The sequence below is a fragment of the Gamsiella multidivaricata genome (genome assembly GCF_025024155.1).
Source record: "Gamsiella multidivaricata strain RSA 2152 chromosome Unknown BC939scaffold_15, whole genome shotgun sequence".
In the NCBI taxonomy this organism is placed as follows: Eukaryota; Fungi; Mortierellomycota; class Mortierellomycetes; order Mortierellales; family Mortierellaceae; genus Gamsiella; species Gamsiella multidivaricata.
In genome coordinates this window covers 427,699-447,064 of record NW_026251723.1, presented here as the reverse complement: position 1 = coordinate 447,064, position 19,366 = coordinate 427,699, and the positions used below count along the sequence as shown (strand labels likewise).

General features: G+C 47.1%; 4 protein-coding genes across 4 annotated transcripts; 2 read left to right on the top strand and 2 right to left on the bottom strand.

Moving 5' to 3' along the window:
- Nucleotides 1-2,494: 2,494 nt before the first annotated feature.
- BC939DRAFT_72197 (uncharacterized protein) lies at nt 2,495-3,297 on the bottom strand. The gene is made up of 3 exons (XM_051561860.1): nt 2,929-3,297; nt 2,710-2,802; nt 2,495-2,617 (listed from the first exon to the last, which is right to left on the bottom strand). The coding sequence occupies exons 1-3, from the start codon at nt 3,155-3,157 to the stop codon at nt 2,610-2,612; spliced, it is 330 nt and encodes a 109-aa protein (XP_051414859.1). The 5' UTR covers nt 3,158-3,297; the 3' UTR covers nt 2,495-2,609.
- Nucleotides 3,298-13,220: 9,923 nt separating this feature from the next.
- Nucleotides 13,221-13,457, top strand: BC939DRAFT_384761 (uncharacterized protein; the record flags this gene model as incomplete). The annotated part of the gene is made up of 1 exon (XM_051551794.1): nt 13,221-13,457. A coding segment is annotated over one exon (237 nt), but the record flags the coding sequence as incomplete, so codon positions are not given.
- A 1,208-nt stretch (nt 13,458-14,665) lies between these two features.
- Nucleotides 14,666-16,367, bottom strand: BC939DRAFT_444017 (uncharacterized protein). The gene is made up of 2 exons (XM_051554617.1): nt 16,023-16,367; nt 14,666-15,276 (listed from the first exon to the last, which is right to left on the bottom strand). Exons 1-2 carry the CDS (start codon nt 16,125-16,127, stop codon nt 15,151-15,153), a joined length of 231 nt encoding a protein of 76 aa, XP_051414857.1. The 5' UTR covers nt 16,128-16,367; the 3' UTR covers nt 14,666-15,150.
- Nucleotides 16,368-17,989: 1,622 nt separating this feature from the next.
- On the top strand, nt 17,990-18,643 carry BC939DRAFT_444009 (uncharacterized protein). Its single transcript, XM_051554616.1, has one exon. It carries the CDS (start codon nt 18,292-18,294, stop codon nt 18,550-18,552), a length of 261 nt encoding a protein of 86 aa, XP_051414856.1. The 5' UTR covers nt 17,990-18,291; the 3' UTR covers nt 18,553-18,643.
- Nucleotides 18,644-19,366: the final 723 nt, after the last annotated feature.

Genomic DNA, 19,366 nt, shown 5'->3' with positions numbered 1-19,366 from the left:
GAATGTCCTGGTAACTGCTTCCTGGTTGTCTCGAGCCCTCGTGCCAATGGGAGACCAGATCAGCTGCCCGCAGAACTAATTGCCACTCTAGCCACTCTAGCCACAGGAATATTCCTTTGTTGCAAAGCAATACGGCCGTTTTCATGGAAAGCCATGGGACGAAGGCTGTGGGGCCGGTTCCTGGGAGTTGCCGCTTTTACGCGTGCAACATAGGCCGCCACTAAGCAACTAAACTCTCCAGGGCATAGGCGGTTGGGACAGCAAAATCTTGTAGTGCTTCGACTGCTCAGTCCAATACAGCCTGCCAAGGCGATGATAGATAGCTCTAGGACTCCAAGCGGGTCTTCATGGCTTTCGTACGGTCTGTCGCAGGAGGCAGCCTTGTCGCGTCGACGCTAGATCCTTTCAGGGCAAGCCCGGATCAGGTCCCGTCTCAAATAAAAGGACCAATAGTTGCTGCGGTACAGGTGCGCGATGGAAGGAATCAAAGGAAGAGAAGATCGACGAGTAAAGGAGCATGATTATTACCGATTACTTGTCCAAGAGGGATGGAGTGCGTAGAGTAGAGATGAGGATGATTGCGATGATGTGGTTGTTTGGTTGTTAAAGACTGTCATACACCAGGGGGGAATACAGCTCGTCATCAACCCCTCTCTGCCCCTTAAGCTTTAATCGAGCTGTCAATTATGAGTTCTCCTTTTGATGAGAACAGCATTGTCGCGTACCAAAAAATGGACATTATGTTTCGGGCAGTTCCTTGGGATGGTCTAATGCATATTAAAACTACATCCGCAATAGGCACAATCGCTGGCGGAGGTATTTGTTTGCTAAATGACATTCTGAGAATATTCTTCTTCGCAGCTACATGATCTATGGATACTTCTTTTTGCTCAAGATATAGGATAAGAGGCATTGTTGGCGAGACCAGAAGAAAGAGAAAGAGCGAAGAAGAGAAGAAAGAGGGAAACTAGGGCAATGACAGGGGACAAGGGGACAGGGGCGTTCAATTGTCCATAATGAGACAACGAGCATTGCTTCTCTATTCTAAGAGGCTGAGTAACTTGGTCAGTCGAACTACATCATTTAAGAATAGGCATTGAATATGCCTTTGCCCCCCCCCCAAAAAAAAGGCCTTGGTCAACAGCAGCGTGACAAGCACAATAAAATCACAATCCAGACAATGGGAAGGAGGATAGAGGAAAACATTGCAGCTGTCACCACTGACTAGTGAGGGAGATTAAGGCAGAAAGATGAAAGACGTGTTGCCAGGTATAGAATGATGAGAGAGTGATTGGAGCGTTTCTTCAAATGACCTTACCGAATTACCGGAACCACATACTAGCCGCGCAGCTTTAAATGGCGGATAATTCATTACTCATAAAATTGAACGGTATTGGAGAGGGCGTTGTCCTTCCTTGCTCTTGTGATCTTCGCAGTACGATGCACAATGCCCACTGCACATCGTACGTGCCGAGCGGATATGAATTGATAGCATAGACTAAAAATGCAGACTGCAAACTCTACAGCCAGCCCTTTGTTTGCTCAATATCCTGCTGCGGCCTCCTATCTCGTTAGTTTAGGCATTGTGCTCCCATGACCAGGCTCGTGGTTTAGGATTTTAACGAAGTTGTTTGTGTTGTGTATGAGGATCTCGCAAATCTTGCTCAAACACGGCACACCATATAAAATGCCAGTGTAGTATGGGTAATAGAGGGTACCTGCATGGCGGTCAAAATTACTGCTGTGTTTCTTCTATGGTAGTGTTGCACCTGCATAGAATACGTATGCGTAGGTCGAAATGAAAGGCGAGGCAATATTTTCATCCTCTTTGTTTTATATTGGCCACTGGTTGCAAATACAGCGACCATGATTATACTCCTTACGTTATAGTTTCAAACGCTATTTTTAAACCCATTTGTTAGGTTTCCGATGGTTGTTCTCCAACAGCAGCAGGTGGGACCTTTCAAACAAAGTGCTAATGATTATCGTCTGCTTTCGGACAGTCCTCTCAGAAGGCGTTTCATTGACAACAGCGACCTGCTTTTTTAGGATAGAGACCAGGGTTTACGTCTCATTTTGGACGCGTCCACGAGAGCGATGTGGGCTCGTTATACTAACGCATCCACAGCCCAATTGGTCCCAAATGCCGAAATGCCATAAACGCCTACCGCAGCCTTTGTATCAAATTGACCTCATCTGGCCACCGCCCCACCATGCTTGCAACGCTGGCGAACTTTTTCCGATAGTCCAAAGTTCGACAATTGCAATCAAAGCGGTGCTCACCGGCGTTCATTGTCTACATTTAATTTTGGATCATCCCGTTTCTAAACTACCACAAGGAAGACAGAATGGTGCTGTATTTTGTTATCATCATATCTAAAAATATCTGTGCATCGTACTCTATCCAGTGATTCTGAGTAGAATGAACACGAGCCATTGCTAAAGCACTATGAACCTGTCAATCGTTGCATCCCTGGAATAGGGCCTCAGGCCGTATCTATAAGCATAGTGCGAGAGAGCATTCAGATAATGACTAGAGCGAGTATGATCCAGACCCTAAAAGAACCCGTCGCTCTTTTCACTTGTATAACGACAGGTATCAGACCGCTCTAAAATGCTAGTTAATAGCGAAGCTGGTGAGAACGAGAGAACACGCCTATGAGCCCAATGTGGCGTTGAAGTAGATCCATTTGTTCCCTTGATATTTACCGTTCCCAAATGAGTATATCATCACTAGAGTTTGCGCCTTGAATGATTGACAGGCAAACGACGTCGAGGGAATGAGAAGTGATTGGCATGACCCTAATTTAGCACTTCGCGAAGTAAGTACCCCTACAGCCCGACCTTAAATGACAAGACCCTCGCCCGATGTCGACAAATTTATCTTATTCTCCACGCTCTCAAAAGGTTATTCTCAGATATAATCACCGTTTCTCCTTGTGCAATCTAATGCCACACGAAATACCAACATGACAGTGGGGCTGTAGCGATTGTAAATGAGGCCTATTCGTCCATGATGTCCGCGCTTTAATGTTCGCATCAGATCAACAAAGTTGACATGCACGCATGCCGCTCTCGTGGTCATGGCCAGAAACAGAAACCAGTATATAGGACTTTTACAAACGTAATGAGCTAACAAGACAGTTGCAAACACCATTCTTATCCCATGCCCCTGTCACTTCTCCGTTTCCTTCCATTTGTATCCATCTGGACCAAAAGAGGACGGTATGAGACAAGAGTTGATCGCGTCAAGGATGGAAAAATTGTGCAGCTGGATTTGGATCATCTATGACGCCCATATGGTGTGAGCGAGCGATTGAGAGCAAAATAAACAATTTCAAGGGGGCATTCGCGTGTGTTTGTGTGCCGTGCCCGTATTTTGTGGCGTTCAGGTAAACCCACGTTGATACATCCTGTATTATCTAATTGCGGCTTCAACTATTTTAATAGGAGTCGATCCTTATTGCAATTTATACTTGTGTTCATTTCATTAAGTTTCCTCCTTGACCACAGCAGGATCATCTCCCTGATTGCTAGCGCCAAGCGCGAATCCACGAGCGCGTTGTACTTATCTATGTAACAATTAGCAGCATTCCTCTTTCGTATTTCAGGGAAGTAGATTGTTGTTCGGGCCGATCGAGCGAATGGCATTTCTTGATTTATTCTTGGGTTCATAAAAATAACTGACGAAGGAAATGTCGTGTGGAGCAGATTGACATTCTACGCTTACTCAATTTATCACATCAACGCCAAGAGTGTCTCATTTTCACATTAGACATTCCAACGATACCTACGAATATAATCTCTCTCTTCGATACATAGCAAGCAAAGATTAATGAAAAGCCCTTTTTTCAACTGGCATTCAGTTGATACAATTTCGTACTACATCCATGTAAATCGGGCCATCGACTGAGGAATTAAGTCAGTAGTAAAATTAAACAGCCCTCAGCTCTGACGCACCGAGCCCCATAGAGTTCCGAGGCTGTATCTCGTCCTTCGTCATCTTGCGAAGAACGAGTCTTGCTCTCCCTTTTTGGTCTTTTTCCCCAGACCCGACTTTGTCTAAGGTTCGAGACATTTTTGCTTTTTGCTGGCCATCATTCGCCATACTGTGGTCAACAAAATGGTTCCGGCTTCTCTGTATAGAGTTCAAGACATGGGCACATTAAAAAAAGAATACCAACGCTATGTGAACTATGACCGGGTATAAAGACAGACTTGCGCTAGGAATAAGGGACGCGTTACCACTCAATACCGCGCCGCTTGGAGAGCAGTATGTATGTATTCGAATCTCAACAGGCCGGAAACGGATGCATGATCATTTGTCATCCTTCTCTTTCTTCTCTCCGCCTTACTCTTCTACCGTGGAGGAAACAAGCTGAATCGTAAATAATCAAACAAACAAACCACATGTAGCATTTAAATAAACAAAGTGAGCAGATCCTCAGAGAACCCAACGTGGACAAAGAGCTCACAAAAATTGGGATTCAAATGAAATCATAATAACTATAGACAATGTATTACTGTATCCAAATTTGATCATTGCCATTCAATGATTCTGCGCTGCATCCTATACTAAAGCGCAGAAAGGGCTGAGAGTCTCCAAAGTGGACCAAAATACACCTGAAGAGGGAGCAACCTGCTTTACAAAAGGACAGCGCGTCATCTGTTAAGGCTGTTAGACCTGCATGGAGGCTCATTCCGTTTACGGCCAACCAGTGACCTGTACTCTCACAGTTACATTAGTTGAACCGGGACAGTATCCGATCACAGCTTAAGCGCTAGTGTGCCAATTTCTTGCTGGTAAAAATAAAAATGTCTCCATCGGAAAGAATGAATCATAGATGCTTGATAGCCGCAAGTTGACGATCAAGCTAACGTTAAACGAGGATCGGAAAATTCTGAGCGATTGCTTGACAGCATGCAGAATACCGCGCGGGTCAGGTTCGAATATGTTCAGAACCATAGTAGAGTTTTCCGTCCCTTAGGCCACCTGCCTCACCTCGTGGCTGTAGTGAAACTGGCCATCAGCCATGTTCATAAGATAGAAAGTCTAGCCGCGTGAACAAACGTTGTGTTTGTAATCACCAGGTCGGCAATTAGATCATACCATATAAATTGTGAGAGATGGGTCTGCATTGCATTTGAGGCAAGCCTATACGCAGCTCAATTGTAACGTCTTACATTGCTCGATAGATTTGATATTGATCGCGCTTAGAAGACATGCGAGTTATCTTGGTCAAAGTGCACTACAGTCTATGTTATGGTTAATGCTGTTGTTTGTTGTTGTTTGTCGTAGCTTTCGGTTCTCTTTCGTTTTCTTTTATATATATATTTCTTTTGAAGCTGCATGTTTGGAGAGGAAGAGAGCCGTGCATGTTGTTCATTCCCGTAATACGCATCACACATGAAGGGCACCATACTTCGTTGCACTAATTCAGCTATCAGCTATGCACAGTAGCCTGCAAACCCAATCTTCTCTCGTGTAATGCCTTTGATGCATGCGTTTGTTTACAATATGAACGGGTTCCTTGGCGCCATGTTCGAACCCTCGCGTTTGCTGTATATACGCGTTGTATAAATACTTTTCGATATGCTGCACCCTCGGGGGATTCTCTCTCCTTACTTTAGATAGACATCCATCGTTTGTTCGATGCCGGGCACTTATGCTCGCTGTCCTTCCTCCATTTGTGAGGATTGCGATATAGAAGGCTACACACGCATCAAATCCGTGGTTGTACAAGAAAAGTCGACAAAAATAACACGAGAAAGAGAAGTCAGGAGAGACAGCCGACAGACTTGAGAGCACCTATACGTCCCATGGTGGCACCAGCACAACTCGGTTATTTATATCTCGGCTATTAGCATGATACATCCGAGAATAAAAAAAAAGAAAAGCGATCGTTCCTCGTCTCCCACTCTTTCTCGATGCTTGGACGCCTTGGCCATCAATCATTCATGAATAATGACCCTTGAAGCGCTCTAGTTCAAATAGAAATGAGTGCCGTAGGGTTGTAGAAGAACATATACGAAAGAGTTATGGTCATCGAGTGGAAAAAAAATTAGTCAGGCGCCGGAAAGAAAATGTGTAAAGAAAAATGTACTTGTTGCGAGAACATTGCTTCCCGAAAATGTAATGCTTGCTTGTCCGGCCATAACTCATATCAAAACAAGAGCAGCAGTGAGGAGAAACGTAGTGGAAATGGCACATGTTTTTCTCTTTTGCCCAGCACACATGGCTTGCTATTGCTCCATCTGGTTCACATCAACGCCTATGAATAGGATCAAGGAGAATCCAGTGTCGTATGACCATGACAGGGACTGAGTGGCATTTGCAAAGTTGCTATCTGTGGATATAAGTGACAGCTAGTGCATAGGCGAGGTTTGTGCAAGCGTTTACAAGTACGCAAACTAAGGAAAAAAAAAAAAAAAAAAAAAAAAGCGCAGCACCTTGTGGGATACCAATTGGGGGTCGAAGATCGCCTTGATTACCTTATTCTCTTGACGAACGCTGTGTATGAGACTACTCAGTAAAAGATATGGCCTACCTCATCGCGATCCAAAGGCCATCAAGCCCTTTTATTCCAGCCTTCCAAGTTTTGTCCGCTGGAGTGCATCTTGTCAAGCATGGCATATTACGAGTTTGTTGATGAAATATATGATCGGATGAGTAACTGAAGGCTGTCGGTATGATATGTACATCTGGCAAGGTGCTGAGTAAAATTAAAGGCATGGGAAACGATGACGGTGATGATGAAAATGAGTTTAGAACCAAGCTCCTTTCTCATAGGTCAGTACGACCTACACAGTGCCAGTCAGAAATGACAAAGGAAGGAACTGGTGGTACCGGTGGCACCGATGGTGGGATCTAGCGGGTGCCCGGAAGATATTCAAATGAGTAATGCAATCCTCTCTTTCCTCATCCTCCCTCCTTCCGAAGGAACTATGAATAACATATTTAGAAAAAGAAATTGCCCGGTGCTGTAGTAGTGTCCTTCCTCCCTCTGTTTTTGATGTTCGAACGGCTGCCTGTGTGGTCAGGACGGCAGCGTTCCGGCACCTGGCGTAATAGAGGAGGACGTCGGTTGCTTTTTAGGAACTATACCATGATGGTTCCCTTGGGTGTCATCCCATCCACATGTTCGACCTCGCTCATTCTTTTCCCTCGTTCCTGTCTGCTCATTGTAGGCCGCAGCATGGAATAGATCAACCCTAAAAAAATGAAAACTATTGATCTTTGGCATGTAGCCTACTTTCAGCTCAATTCGCTCTTTCTTCTCCTTCTCTTTCTCGCTTCCCAGGCGGCCTGTGACTCCTCTTGTTTTCTTTTTTGCGTGGTTTTATTTGACTACAGTACTCCATCTGAGTCCTATTCCATTCAGTTAACTCAGTCCTGAGAAAAGCATACAAAGTTCATGTATGTACTGACGAGCTGAGTGAGCAGCCAGCTGCAGTGTTTGCAAACCAAATGGAGCAAGAGGAAGGGGTGGAACTCAATTGATCGCGGGGTATTCATTCATTATTTAATTGAACAACTGCTCGGATTGATATTCATTCATTTCATTCATTCACTAGTCACTCACTCGCTCATAACTGTGACCTAAATGAATACAACCCAGGAGACTCGAGAATACTGAACAATTATATAAACGAGTGCTGGGTCTTTCCCATTTTTTTTAGGTCTTTTTGCCACCTTCGCCTTTCTTTTCTTTTGTTCTTGTAATTGACTGTTTGGCATCCCCACACCCATATCTCGCACCTTACATCTACAGTCGACAGTTTGCCTCGTCCATCCTCCTCATTCCTTCTCTTCCTTCCCTGCTCTGACCTGCACGACTTCCTCAAACACTCGTATTACTACCACCAGACATCCTCTCTTCCCTGGTCCAGAATTTTTCTCTTCGCTTTTTCAATCCTTATTCTGTACCTTATCCTCATCTACCACACCACCTTGCTCTCTCGCCAACTCCTATTCTACAGTTTCCCTCTACGTGCTTCTTGTCGATCTTGTCGTTGACTGCATCGTATCACATCGCACCGGACCTGGACACGGCAACACAAAAAAAGAAAAAAGAAAAGAAAGGCAGACCATTCCATCCAAGCTTCGACTCTTGTAGTTTTCCACACAGGCATAAACGACAGGTGCCCTTCTATTCTCTCTCCAGTGCCTTCGTTCAAGTAAGTACCAATAGGACAAACGAGCAGCATACTACGCTGCGAGCAAACTCAGTATAACAATAGGCGAGAACACGACCTGGATCGGCACGACGCCAACTACTACTCGTCCTGTCACATATACCCCTGAATGATCCATTGATTTGCAATCATTGATCGTGAATTGGATGCATATCCATGCCTATGTTCTTTGGTACATGCGGGATCTCGCTCCGAGATGATCTACAGCAAGCACTTATGAATGGCGCTAGAACCATCTTAGAACGCTGAGCCTACAGGATCCAAAACAGGACACACACCTTCGTAGCTCTCTGGAAGCATCGCACAAAGTTGTTCCTGGAATCAGTAGACCACACAACTGCCTCTCTCCACACACACCCCTCTTGCTCTTCACTCTCTCCTTTTTTGTTCCAGCTGCATCTGTGCTCACGCCTTTCCTCCTTCTCTTGGTCTCGCCTTAGTGATTGGGCGTTGTAAGGATCATCTGTTTTAACAACTGGTGCCTTTTTCTTGTGTTGTGCCTCAAGTCAACCTAAGCTATCTTGTTTTCGGAAGCAACAAACAAAAGGTAAAGTCAGGTTTCGATCCACATACAATTCTGGATAATCAAGTCCACTTTCTCCATACATCCTTTTTCCATGTTACAAAATGGAAGCAGTTCTCAGATTATGGTTCCGGCTATTTCGCAGCCTAGCCCTGAACTGTGTATACATGCATACACATTAACACATACATTATGCAGATGCACAGAGGGGAGACGCGTAAGGTAGCGGTTAGTCTACCATCGCAGCGTTGGACGGTGGGGCAAAGGGGTGTAATGGATAAGGTGCGGCTGGAAAGATGATTGTTTTACCGCCATGTGCGCCGTGCATTTTTTTTTTTTTTTTTTTGCCGCCAACTTACACACCTTTGGGTTGCGGTTTGTGCTTTCTCTATTTGTTGTTATTCGCACGCACCAAAACTAGGGAATTAATGCCACGAGGGTGCACATTTCTCCCATCTTCATTTTCCTTTGCGGCGCCCGTGTTTGTGACAAAGTTGTGGGCAGGAGTGCGTAGGACATGTCTATTTCAGTTCCCCCGATTCGTTTCATACGAAATAGCGCATTCACGTTGAATTTCTCCTCTCCTCTTGTTTATTGAATTATTGCTTTCAGCGGTGCAGCTGCCCAGTCCAATGGCTTCATGTCTGTATGTATACTTGAATGTGTAAAAATGGAGTTAAAAAAAAGTGGGAGAGTTTCATTTGGACATGCCATTTATTGATACCCAGAATCTGGGATACAGTGATCACAAACAGGTGTGCATTTGGTATGGAGTGTTTGCTCGTACAGCCCATAAATGACAGGGGTTGACTTTGCAGACAGAAATAGTGATCGCCATAATTTGGTAAGGGCGGGAAACTGAAGTATTTGTTAAGAAGACTTGCGGTCTTAAAAAGAGAGTTGATTGACCCCACCGATGCGGTGCCTGTGCGTTTTGTTTTCCTTTGGTTGCTTCCTCTATTGAGCAATCGGCGTCAATTGAGAGTGACGGCGCGAATGAGCGATCCAGGCAGGGGCAATGGGCGGGATTATGGCATACGCATGGCATTTCAGTTTTAATACCTTTCGACCAGGTGGGGGTGGCTAGTTTCATCAACCTGGAATGTTCTGCATGTCCCACCCACTCTGTGGTAGAAGCACTGCACAAAGCTTGATTGGGGAAATGGCTAGGATTCTCGTCCCCGTGGATTTATCGACAGGGTGTATGTATCGTTACTCTGTTAGGAAACGATTTCTGCAGTTCTCTTTTTTTTTTTTTTACAATTGTGCGGGCCATGTGCGAGTTTTGTGCGTCTGTCAAAGGTCTATTCTTATCACTTTTGTTCGCTACTTTATAATTCCGTTCAGTCGTACCAGTTCCCTAGGGAACCACATGCATGCACGATATTTTTTAGCTGGTCGGATCGCTTCCACTGTGCATATATCGTATGCATGTTATGCTCTGTTTGCCTTGGGATGTTCTTCTCCTCCGCTTGTCCTTGTTTATTTCTTGTTTTTTATTATTTTGCAGCGGTGCTGCATGACGCGATCGATGGAAGGGAGGATAATTATTTGTTTTGTGGAAGTTACTTGCAAACGAGCAAGCATTGATGCTGGCTTGTTGCCTTCATGGCATGCTTGGATTGGCCGTGTGAGATGGGGGGGCATACACCGGTCAGTCTATACTCTATCTCATTTTGAACTGCCGCTTTGTTTATCAGATGTGTGCTTTCGAAACGTGCGCGCCTTTGTTTGTCATTTTTCCATTTGCCCAAGGGATGAGGATCCCTTGATCGCTCAGTCCTTTTTTCTTGACATCCCACTCCCCCTCCCCCTGCTCTCCCGATCAAGAGCCATCCGATTGCTCTTATTTTCTGGGGTGGTGTTATTGCAGCTTGAAACTAATTAAAATATTCCCTTTTTTCCTTTTCCTACCGCCCTCTTTATTTCTTTTTTCCTTTCCCCGTTCCTTGCATTAACAAATACACCCGTCCCGCTCGCTAACCGTAATGCATTGAAATTTCCCGCATCCAAAAAGTCATAGTATCAAGCCCTGCGGAGGAAGCTATCACGCTCGCCACGAGACCGATATCCTGCTGTACAGCTTACACATCGGCCGCGGTCCACTTCGTTCGAATATACTCTCTTTGGAACTTTGACAGTATTTGCGTCAAGGAACTAACGTGTCTGTCAAAAGGCGGCCATCCTCTCCGGACCATTGCACTCCACTGATATCAAGTACTTGCAAGAGGATTGGGGAACTATGCAGTCATCTTCGGCCGCGCCTTCGCACCAGCAACAGCAAAACCAACATCAGCAGCAACATCCACAGTCATTGTATACTAACCAGCAAGCACCACAACAGGCCAACGTCCACTCGCATATATCATCGCCAATGGGACAGCAACAGAATCTAGCACAGATCCGGGAGGAAACCGCGATGGAGAGCATCATGGCCGGGATGGAATCTGGGGAATACTTTTCACAATTGCAGCTGCAGTCGCCACAGCTTCCGCAGGCGTCCTTCGCGGTGTCGCCATCGCAGCAGCAACATTCTGGACAGTTGACGCCAATGATGACGCCCTCCACAATGGGTTCCCAATATGACTACTCATCGGCCTCATCGTTGACCCTTTCCACTCCGCTTCTGGCTTCTCAATCTCAGAACGTGTATGACATGTCCGGTGCAGGGGCATCGACCATGTCAGCCACGTCTTCCATGGATGGATCGTCGACTTATGCTTATCCATCATTTGCATCCTCTGCCAACCCCCTCTTCTCATCACCGCCTGCGATCTCATCCTCCGGCGCTTTCTCGCCAACCATGTCGAACGTGCCGAACTATTTCACGCATCAACAGCACCCACAATCCAGCCATAACAATCATTATTTCTCGAATAACATCACCATTCCGCCTGGAGGCAGTCTGCAGTCACCATCTCATGCTGGAGACGATGCACAGATGGCGCAGGATGGTGTTAGCATGTTTATGGCGGGCTCAGGAATGGGCGGCTGGGGTTCGTACTCTTTGACCAACCCTACGCCCTCGGTCGACGCGCTGATGCAACAGCAACAGCAGGAACAGCTTCAGATGAACGATCTTTCCGATCAAGCACGGCAGATTTACCAACAACAAGATCAGCTCCACTCTCCTCCACTGAACGCTGTCGGAGGTATCAATGGCGTTCAGTCCCCATATACGGCCACTACGCCACCCATGACCCCGCATCGGCATCATAGACTATTTCACTCGCAGTCGCAACCAGGACTCAGGAACTTGCAGCAGGAGCAACAAAAGCAGCAGCTCCTTCAACAGCAGCACCAGCAGCACCAGCAGCACCAGCAACAGCAAACCCTCCGCCGTCGCCAGCATTCTGTTCACTTCCCAAGCGAGTTTTTATCGGGCGACCTTGGTAGCATGAGGACCGCGCGTCACGTCAGCCTGCCCAGCGGATCCTACAGTGCACCCATCCCGTCGTTGGCCAGTCTTTCAGAAATGATGCAGGAGTCGCCATCAGGAGGAGGTCTAGGGGCAGGAGCGGATATGGCGACGACACTGGCCGAGACTGCAACTCTGTTGTCAATGTCCCTCCCAGCATCGACTCACGGATTCTCATTTTTGGATAATCCTCCTCCACCAATGCATCACCATCACTATATGCCCACAAGCCCTCCCTTGACTTCAACAGAACCCTCAGTCGGGTCGACGCCAACGACGCCAAAGTCACGGTCACGCGCTGGATCAAAATCGCGCTCAAGACCGGCATCTGCAGGATCGATTGTCTCTGTTAGGAACGCAGGTGCGCCTTACTCGCCTGCGATATCAAATACTGGATCGACACCCTCTGGAGTTGCCAATTCTAGATCTCCATCATTGGTTCCTCTGTCGCCAATCCCGTCTTTCAAACATGGTGGTGCGTCCGCAGATTCAGAGCAGGGGCCTCCGCCAACGCCCACCTACGAAACTGGACTTATTGTAGTGCCAGGAACTCCAAGCACCGCCGGAGCCACCAGTACTGCAGGAGCTACAGCACCGCCGAGCAGCGGCGGCAAGGCGAAGCGCATTTCAAGAACCAAGGTCCCAGGAACAAAATCGCGTTCACGATCCAGCACGCTAACATCACCATCGTCCGCGCTCGGCACTCCTTCCGAGGCGACTGCAGGACTGATGAATTCTCCCTTTTCGCTGGTGTTGTCTGAGCAGGACGAGAAGACACTTCAGGGACTCGCGGAACAGGCGGCAGCGGATGGCCGAGGAATTATCACTTCAGGAGAAGATATTGACTCGTTCCAGCTTGATGCTGCAGCTCACCTTCAACAGCATCAACAACACCAGCAATACCAGCAATTGGATCCTAATATCTTTGAGCTGTCTCTGATCGCTGACTTGGAGAACGAGGATGACGCCGAGGGCATTGATGCTGAAAGTGCGGAACTAGGCGAAGAATCCTCAGCAGCAGGGGTCGGAGCGTCCTCAGCGCCATCATCTTCCAGTTCCTCGTCTTCCGTGCCTGGAAAGCCGATTCCATGCCCGATTCCATCTTGCACCAAATCTTTCACCCGTCCCTTCAACCTGAACGCGCACGTCAAGTCCCATGATACGCTCAAGCCGTATGGTTGCCATCTCTGCCCGCGTGTCTTCTCGCGCAAACATGATCTGCAGCGCCATATCCGCGTCCACACGGGATCGAAACCGTACGTGTGTGTGAACTGTCAAAAGGCCTTTGCGAGGACCGATGCCCTGTGTCGCCATTATAAGGTTGAAGAGCCCTGTCGGCTGTTCATGCAGCAGGACGAGGTTCGAAAGCAGGCTCAGCAACAGGTTCAGCAACAGTTGCATCAGGAGCAGATCGAGCTCCAGCAAGCTCAGGAGGCACATGCACAGGCGAAGGCACAGGCGGAAGCACAGGCGCGCGCGCAGTTGATGGTACAGTCTGGGGATATGACGGACGACGGCAGTGGGCTTGTAGATCCGGAAGAGGATATACAGAAGCTGACAGCTATGTCTATGGCAGTGACAATGGAACAGGTACAGCAGCATCAGCAGCAGTTGCAGCAACAGCAACAGCAGCATCAGCTGAGTCCTTCGGCGGTGGCACCTTCTGTGGCAGCCAACGATCAAGAGCAGGACCCAGCCCAGGCATGATGGTGTCGATAGTGGATGTTCAACGCGCACTTTATGACCATTTAATGATTATTCACAGCCTACAAGAAAGGGTCCGTTATATATATTACTGTATGTACAAAACAACATTCACTCATCTCACCCACCATCTACACAAACACACGCACTTCACTCTGTTCACTATTCAAAAAGTTTATATACATAGTCATTTTAACTGTATCATTACATTCCTTGCTTTTGAATAAAACATGCAAAGATCTATACCTAAAGCTGAAGGTATAGATAGGTATATAGCATAGAGAATGTACTAAATGCATGGTTTTTTGAGCAGGAGAAAATTTCGCACGCATGTTGGTACAGTACTACAGACTACATGTTTACATGTTGCTCGTCCCGCACCCGGACTGAGTCGCCGATTCAAACAGTAGATCTTCTCGTGGCCGTTTTTCCTAGCCCTACTTTTGAAGAATCGGTTCTGGCAAACACGAGGCGCATGAAATGGAGCAAGGGGCAGTGGGGAAAGTAAACAAAATGCAGCATAGGTTAATGTGTCCGTTTTTTTTTTTCGTCCGCTTGGCTGGATGTATTCCATTCTACAGAGTACCCTTTGTTTTCTCTCGTCATGGAAGTTTGGGACATGCAAAGCTGTATGAAGCCGGGACTTTCCATCACAAATGATACTCCATGAGCAAATGTCCATGCAGATCCGTTTTCGTATACGCCTTTGGCTTCCCAGCCCGCAGGTGAAACCATGAAAATTCGGAAATCCGCTTTTATTTATTGCTCTCGTCCGAAACTCTCCTCTCCCCCTCGCATGCTCCATGTCCGCATTGTCGGGATGGGTGCTCCCAAGTAGATCTTTTCCCTAAATGCTTCCATGTGAGATGAAGATTTCTTACGGGGTTATTTTAGCTGTAAAAACAAAATCACCGCTCCTCTCTCTCCTCTCAAGCAGCACAGCATGCGTGTTTGCGACACGTTGGGATATCGACTCTTCGAACTTGAGCAAAGGTTCATCGCAATGGTTCCTCTTCATCTTATTATTATTCTTTCAACATTTTCAAGAACAATTCTACTCCTTTCTTCAGCCTTTCAAGAAACAACCGTCATTTCCAATATTACTATTATTGCTTTTCTTTCATACAAAGAAAAGTGTGGAGAGTATAACCGCTCCAACTTTTTCTTTTTTTAATATATTTAAAAAGCGCAGCCTTCTAACTTCATAGTCATGGTCTGGGGGGAGGTTTGTGAGGGGAGTTGTTACTGCAATTCATGTATTGCCTCTTCGTGACAAATTCTTTTCTTTTAGAAAAAAAAAACTGGTATTTTAAATACGGCCAGCCTTGTAGTGCTGCCAGTATGCGGCAACGAAGGGGAGCGCGAAACCAGTGCCGAGGTATCCAGCGACCTTGAAGGCAAGGGCAGGCTTGTTCTTGGTCGAGAAGGGGATGTTCTGTCATATATATCCGCGTATAGTTATGGGGTCATTAGACAGATAGACAGGCAGGCAGGCAGGCAAATTGAACCATAATTGTGGAGCAGAATCGTCCACACGCAGACCAGTATACAAAGAGGATAGAGCGAAAAAGAAGGAACAAAAAAGATCAGTTTACTTGCACTGCAGCTCTTTCGTCCCAGAGATGGTGCTACCAATGTCTCAAGTTCGACTGCAGGGTTTTGGTCTCAAAAGAGTCCACATATTTCCACTTCCGGGCAATTGGAGGGACCATAGGATTTTTGATTGCCATTTCTCAATTGGTTTGGGATGGGAAGGGCGAGGCGCTGAAGTTGATATCCATATCCGGACTCGATGCAGGGTATGTTTCTCCTGCACGCTGTGTACTGTGCAATGTGCTCAATGGACGTCGTGTTTGCAACAATGTTGTGGAGGACGTTCAGCGGTCAATCCGTCGATCACTGCGTAGTATAGATACGCGTTCGGTCTACTGCTGCTTTGACTGGCATCTCGGTCGCGCCACTGCTGATATCTCACGGCATATGTAGGTCATCTCAGTATTGTCTTTGCTTCCTTCTTTGTATCGTCTCTCTTGCTCCCGCCTGTTCGTACTTGTCGACTTTGTCGGAAACAAGAATCCTGAATGTCCTGTTTGTTTACGCAGACAGAACCCTGCGGAGCTCCCCCCCCCCCCCATGATCCCCAGATGTGTGTATTTTGGTTGTTTTTGTTTCGATCAGTACCTTGCCGTTGTCGTTGGTCCAGTGGTAGGCACCGCTGCGAAGAGGGGTCGCACCAACGGTGGCACGGGCACGGATTCCAGTACGAGCAAAGACGGCAGCGTTCATGGTTGTTACTTGTTGAGTTGATGTGAATGGGAAAGTGAGGGTGAGATCTGATGCGAATCTTTACGGAGCAACAAAAATAGTTCGCTTAAAGCTTAAATACGTCACAGAACGCATCCTTGCAAGAAAGTACTGCACAGAACTTTAGAGTGTGCTTGCTGACACACATTTATCGACATAGTCTATAGTTGCTTGGCGCCAGGGGTTTCCATCCCTTCCAAGGATGAGGCTGCTCGCTTGCGTCCTCCAACTCGTCTTTGCCCTTGCCCGACTGCGCTACTGCTACTGCTGCTACTGCCCCCGGCTTCTGTGTGCGGTCTTGCATCTTGCATCTAAGGGTAGTGCCCATCCTTACCTACTGGCTGAAGATAGAGCGGTCGCTGTTGGTGGAGTAAATGGCTGCGAACGACGTTCCAAACGTTGTGCTATGCCATAATAACGCGGTACATGAAAGTGCCACGGTTTGAGCAGTATAGCCTGCTGAACAAAGTACGATTGAATGGACTCGTGCAAAGAGGAAAGTCTCGTCTTGATCGAAAACTTGCCCAGACCAACCCCAATCACAAACCTAGTTGGTTTCCTCTCTCTTTCTACCGATCGATCTTCCGACCAACTTGAGTAGGCGATTCGTTATAAGTCTGTACTCCGCATCCCTAGCCCTTCTTCATCCCACTTATGCTCCTTAAACCGGTTGTTGCCGTTGTAAAACTCATTCTACTATCTCCAGTTCCGTAACATAGCTCGCAAAGCTGATTCCTTTACAACGCAGTGGTAGCAGCTTAGTCTCAATGTCGCTGACGGATTCTATTCCGTCGCCTGGTACAATGTTTTTTTTGCTCTTCCATCCATCTTTTGTGCTTGAACGTGGGCTGGTACACAGCCTTCTACTTCACTGCGAGATTGTAATAGGTGGAAGGAACGGGAGTAGGGGTTGTATCCTCATAAGAGCTGCTCATGTCGACATCATTATCCATTCTTCCAGGCGCCGTTGTCGTACTGCCGGAATCATCACTCTTTGGTAGCAACGCTCCGGTTCCGACTACACAGGATTGGCCGAGATCGAGACCCAGAATCTTGATTTGATCTGGCGCACATCCCCAAAGATCGGTGACATCCCACTGGGTTTTCACAATGTTTCGGACCTCGGTCAAGTAATAATCCACTCCCCGGACTGCGGATGTGATTCAAAGGGGCAAGACATTCTGCGGGAATCGTCTGTATCTGACTGACTGCAGTTCTTTTAGTTTGAAAGCCGACAGATGAAGGCGGAAACCGTCTGTCGGAATGGAACCTCGGTGAACATAGCCGCGTCCCCCTTCGTAAGTCATAGGATCGAAGTTGGCCTGCCGAATGGACTGAACGTATTCTCATATCATGCTCAGGTCCATCACGGACGCCCTTTGCGTGGCTTACGCCTGACGACGTTCGAAAGATATGTAACCCAGGAACTTTCTGCCCAAGTCAATCGACTAGGTCCTGCAGAGAAGGAATGGTGTCTTTGTTATTAGTGCTAGCTCCTGGAGTTTTTTCTTCAGCGCAGCATTTTGCCAAAACAAGATACCGAGCTCACGCTCAGAGAACGACATGAAAGGTAGCTCCGTGCCCGTTAGTGGAACCGTCTGGCGACAACTCTTGCTGGGCTGGTTCAAAGGCACGAAATTCTCTATCGCTGGGATGCCTTGGTTAATCTCTATACGTGATCCATCTGATATAAGATCGTAATGATGGGGTCGCCTGTGTAGAGATGCTGGAGCAGCACAATATAGAAGCGTAGGTGGTTTGAGTCCTTGCGCCCCGGGTTATCATCCTTATCTTCCTCCTCTTGCTCTTCCTCCTCCTGCTCTTCCCCCTCCTGCTCTTCCTCTTCCTCTCCCTCCTCCTCCTGTTCACCATGATCATTCACATTGACTTCTCTCTCGACTTCGACTTTGGACGAGACACATGGACAAATGTTGCGCAATATATCCCTGTCTGTTGCATCAGGCTCGCGTGAAGCAAAGAGACTCTCAATGAACCACTCGATGAGTCGCTGCCTCTGTCGCTTGGTGTCAGATGCAACCCGAACAACATCCTGGAGACACCTCTTGATTTCGGGTACCAATTCCGACTCTCCCAAAGCTCATTTCAGATTAGCAGAAACGGTTCCAACATCAAGGGTCACTGTAGGATGTTCCTAATTCATAGCTCGAACCAAGGCAGCCTTTTCTGTCGAGGTGCTTACTGGCTTTGGCGTGAGTTTTTTCTTCTTCTTCTTCTTCTTCTTCTTCTTGAAAGAGCCAATGTCAGGATCCAAGGGATTCTCGGGTGCTTTCTTCCATGCCTTCCATGTGTACCGCTCCATTGCTCCAGGTGGTTCATGCTCCTTGAGCCGAGGGCGCTGTTTGACAGAATATCGCGGTCGGTGTTGGGGGGGGAGGGTTTGGTATGAGGCAGGGCAGGGTTCACCCCGCTTGCAGCCTTTGCCTAGTGTGGAGCAGGGTGATCGATCGTGCGATACCTGTTGAAGGTCTCAGAAGACTTGTGCCGCCGCGTCTTAGCACCAATTGACTCGTTGTCAAATTTATTAAAGTTGATAGTGATCACAATAAGTTAGAGTTAATTTTATGCATGCTTTCATACAAGTGGGAATTCTTACAAAGTAAGGAAGTGTTTGGCGTTCGCATCTCCTGCGTTTGGAAGCACCGCTGAGAAAGACAATCGAACTGCTTCCGAAGACTGTCATAGATCATGGTAGCCTGAGCTGAGGACTAAGGAGATGGGCCAATCTGCACAGGGATCTGTAAAAGACCCACGAAAACCTTCTGCGGGGTGACAAACGTCCTCTGGGTAGTATTCTTGCGCATGAATTGATTGTGTGAAAATGCTAAGACGTTAAAATTGATATTATGTTTTCTGTATTAGTGATGTACACGATGATCTGATTGACCTATTTACCTTCTCCATCCAGATCGTTGATGATTTTGTAGTTGGTTGCACTCCGAGAGAAGGGATATTGCGGTTGTAATCGTTTTTTTTGATACGATACCAAGCACTGGACCCGGCTGAGACCTAAAGTCGCATAGACGCTTGGAACGTCGAACACAAGGAGTTTTCCTTTTGGGGAGGGTTACCAAATGGTCTTGACGTCCTTGTACATGAGCATGTCGCTGTCTCTTGATACAGCGATGTCGCCAGGCTTACATTCAAGGTCTATCGTGAGATCTGTCTCGGCCGAGCACTCGACGACCGTCCATTGTTTCTTG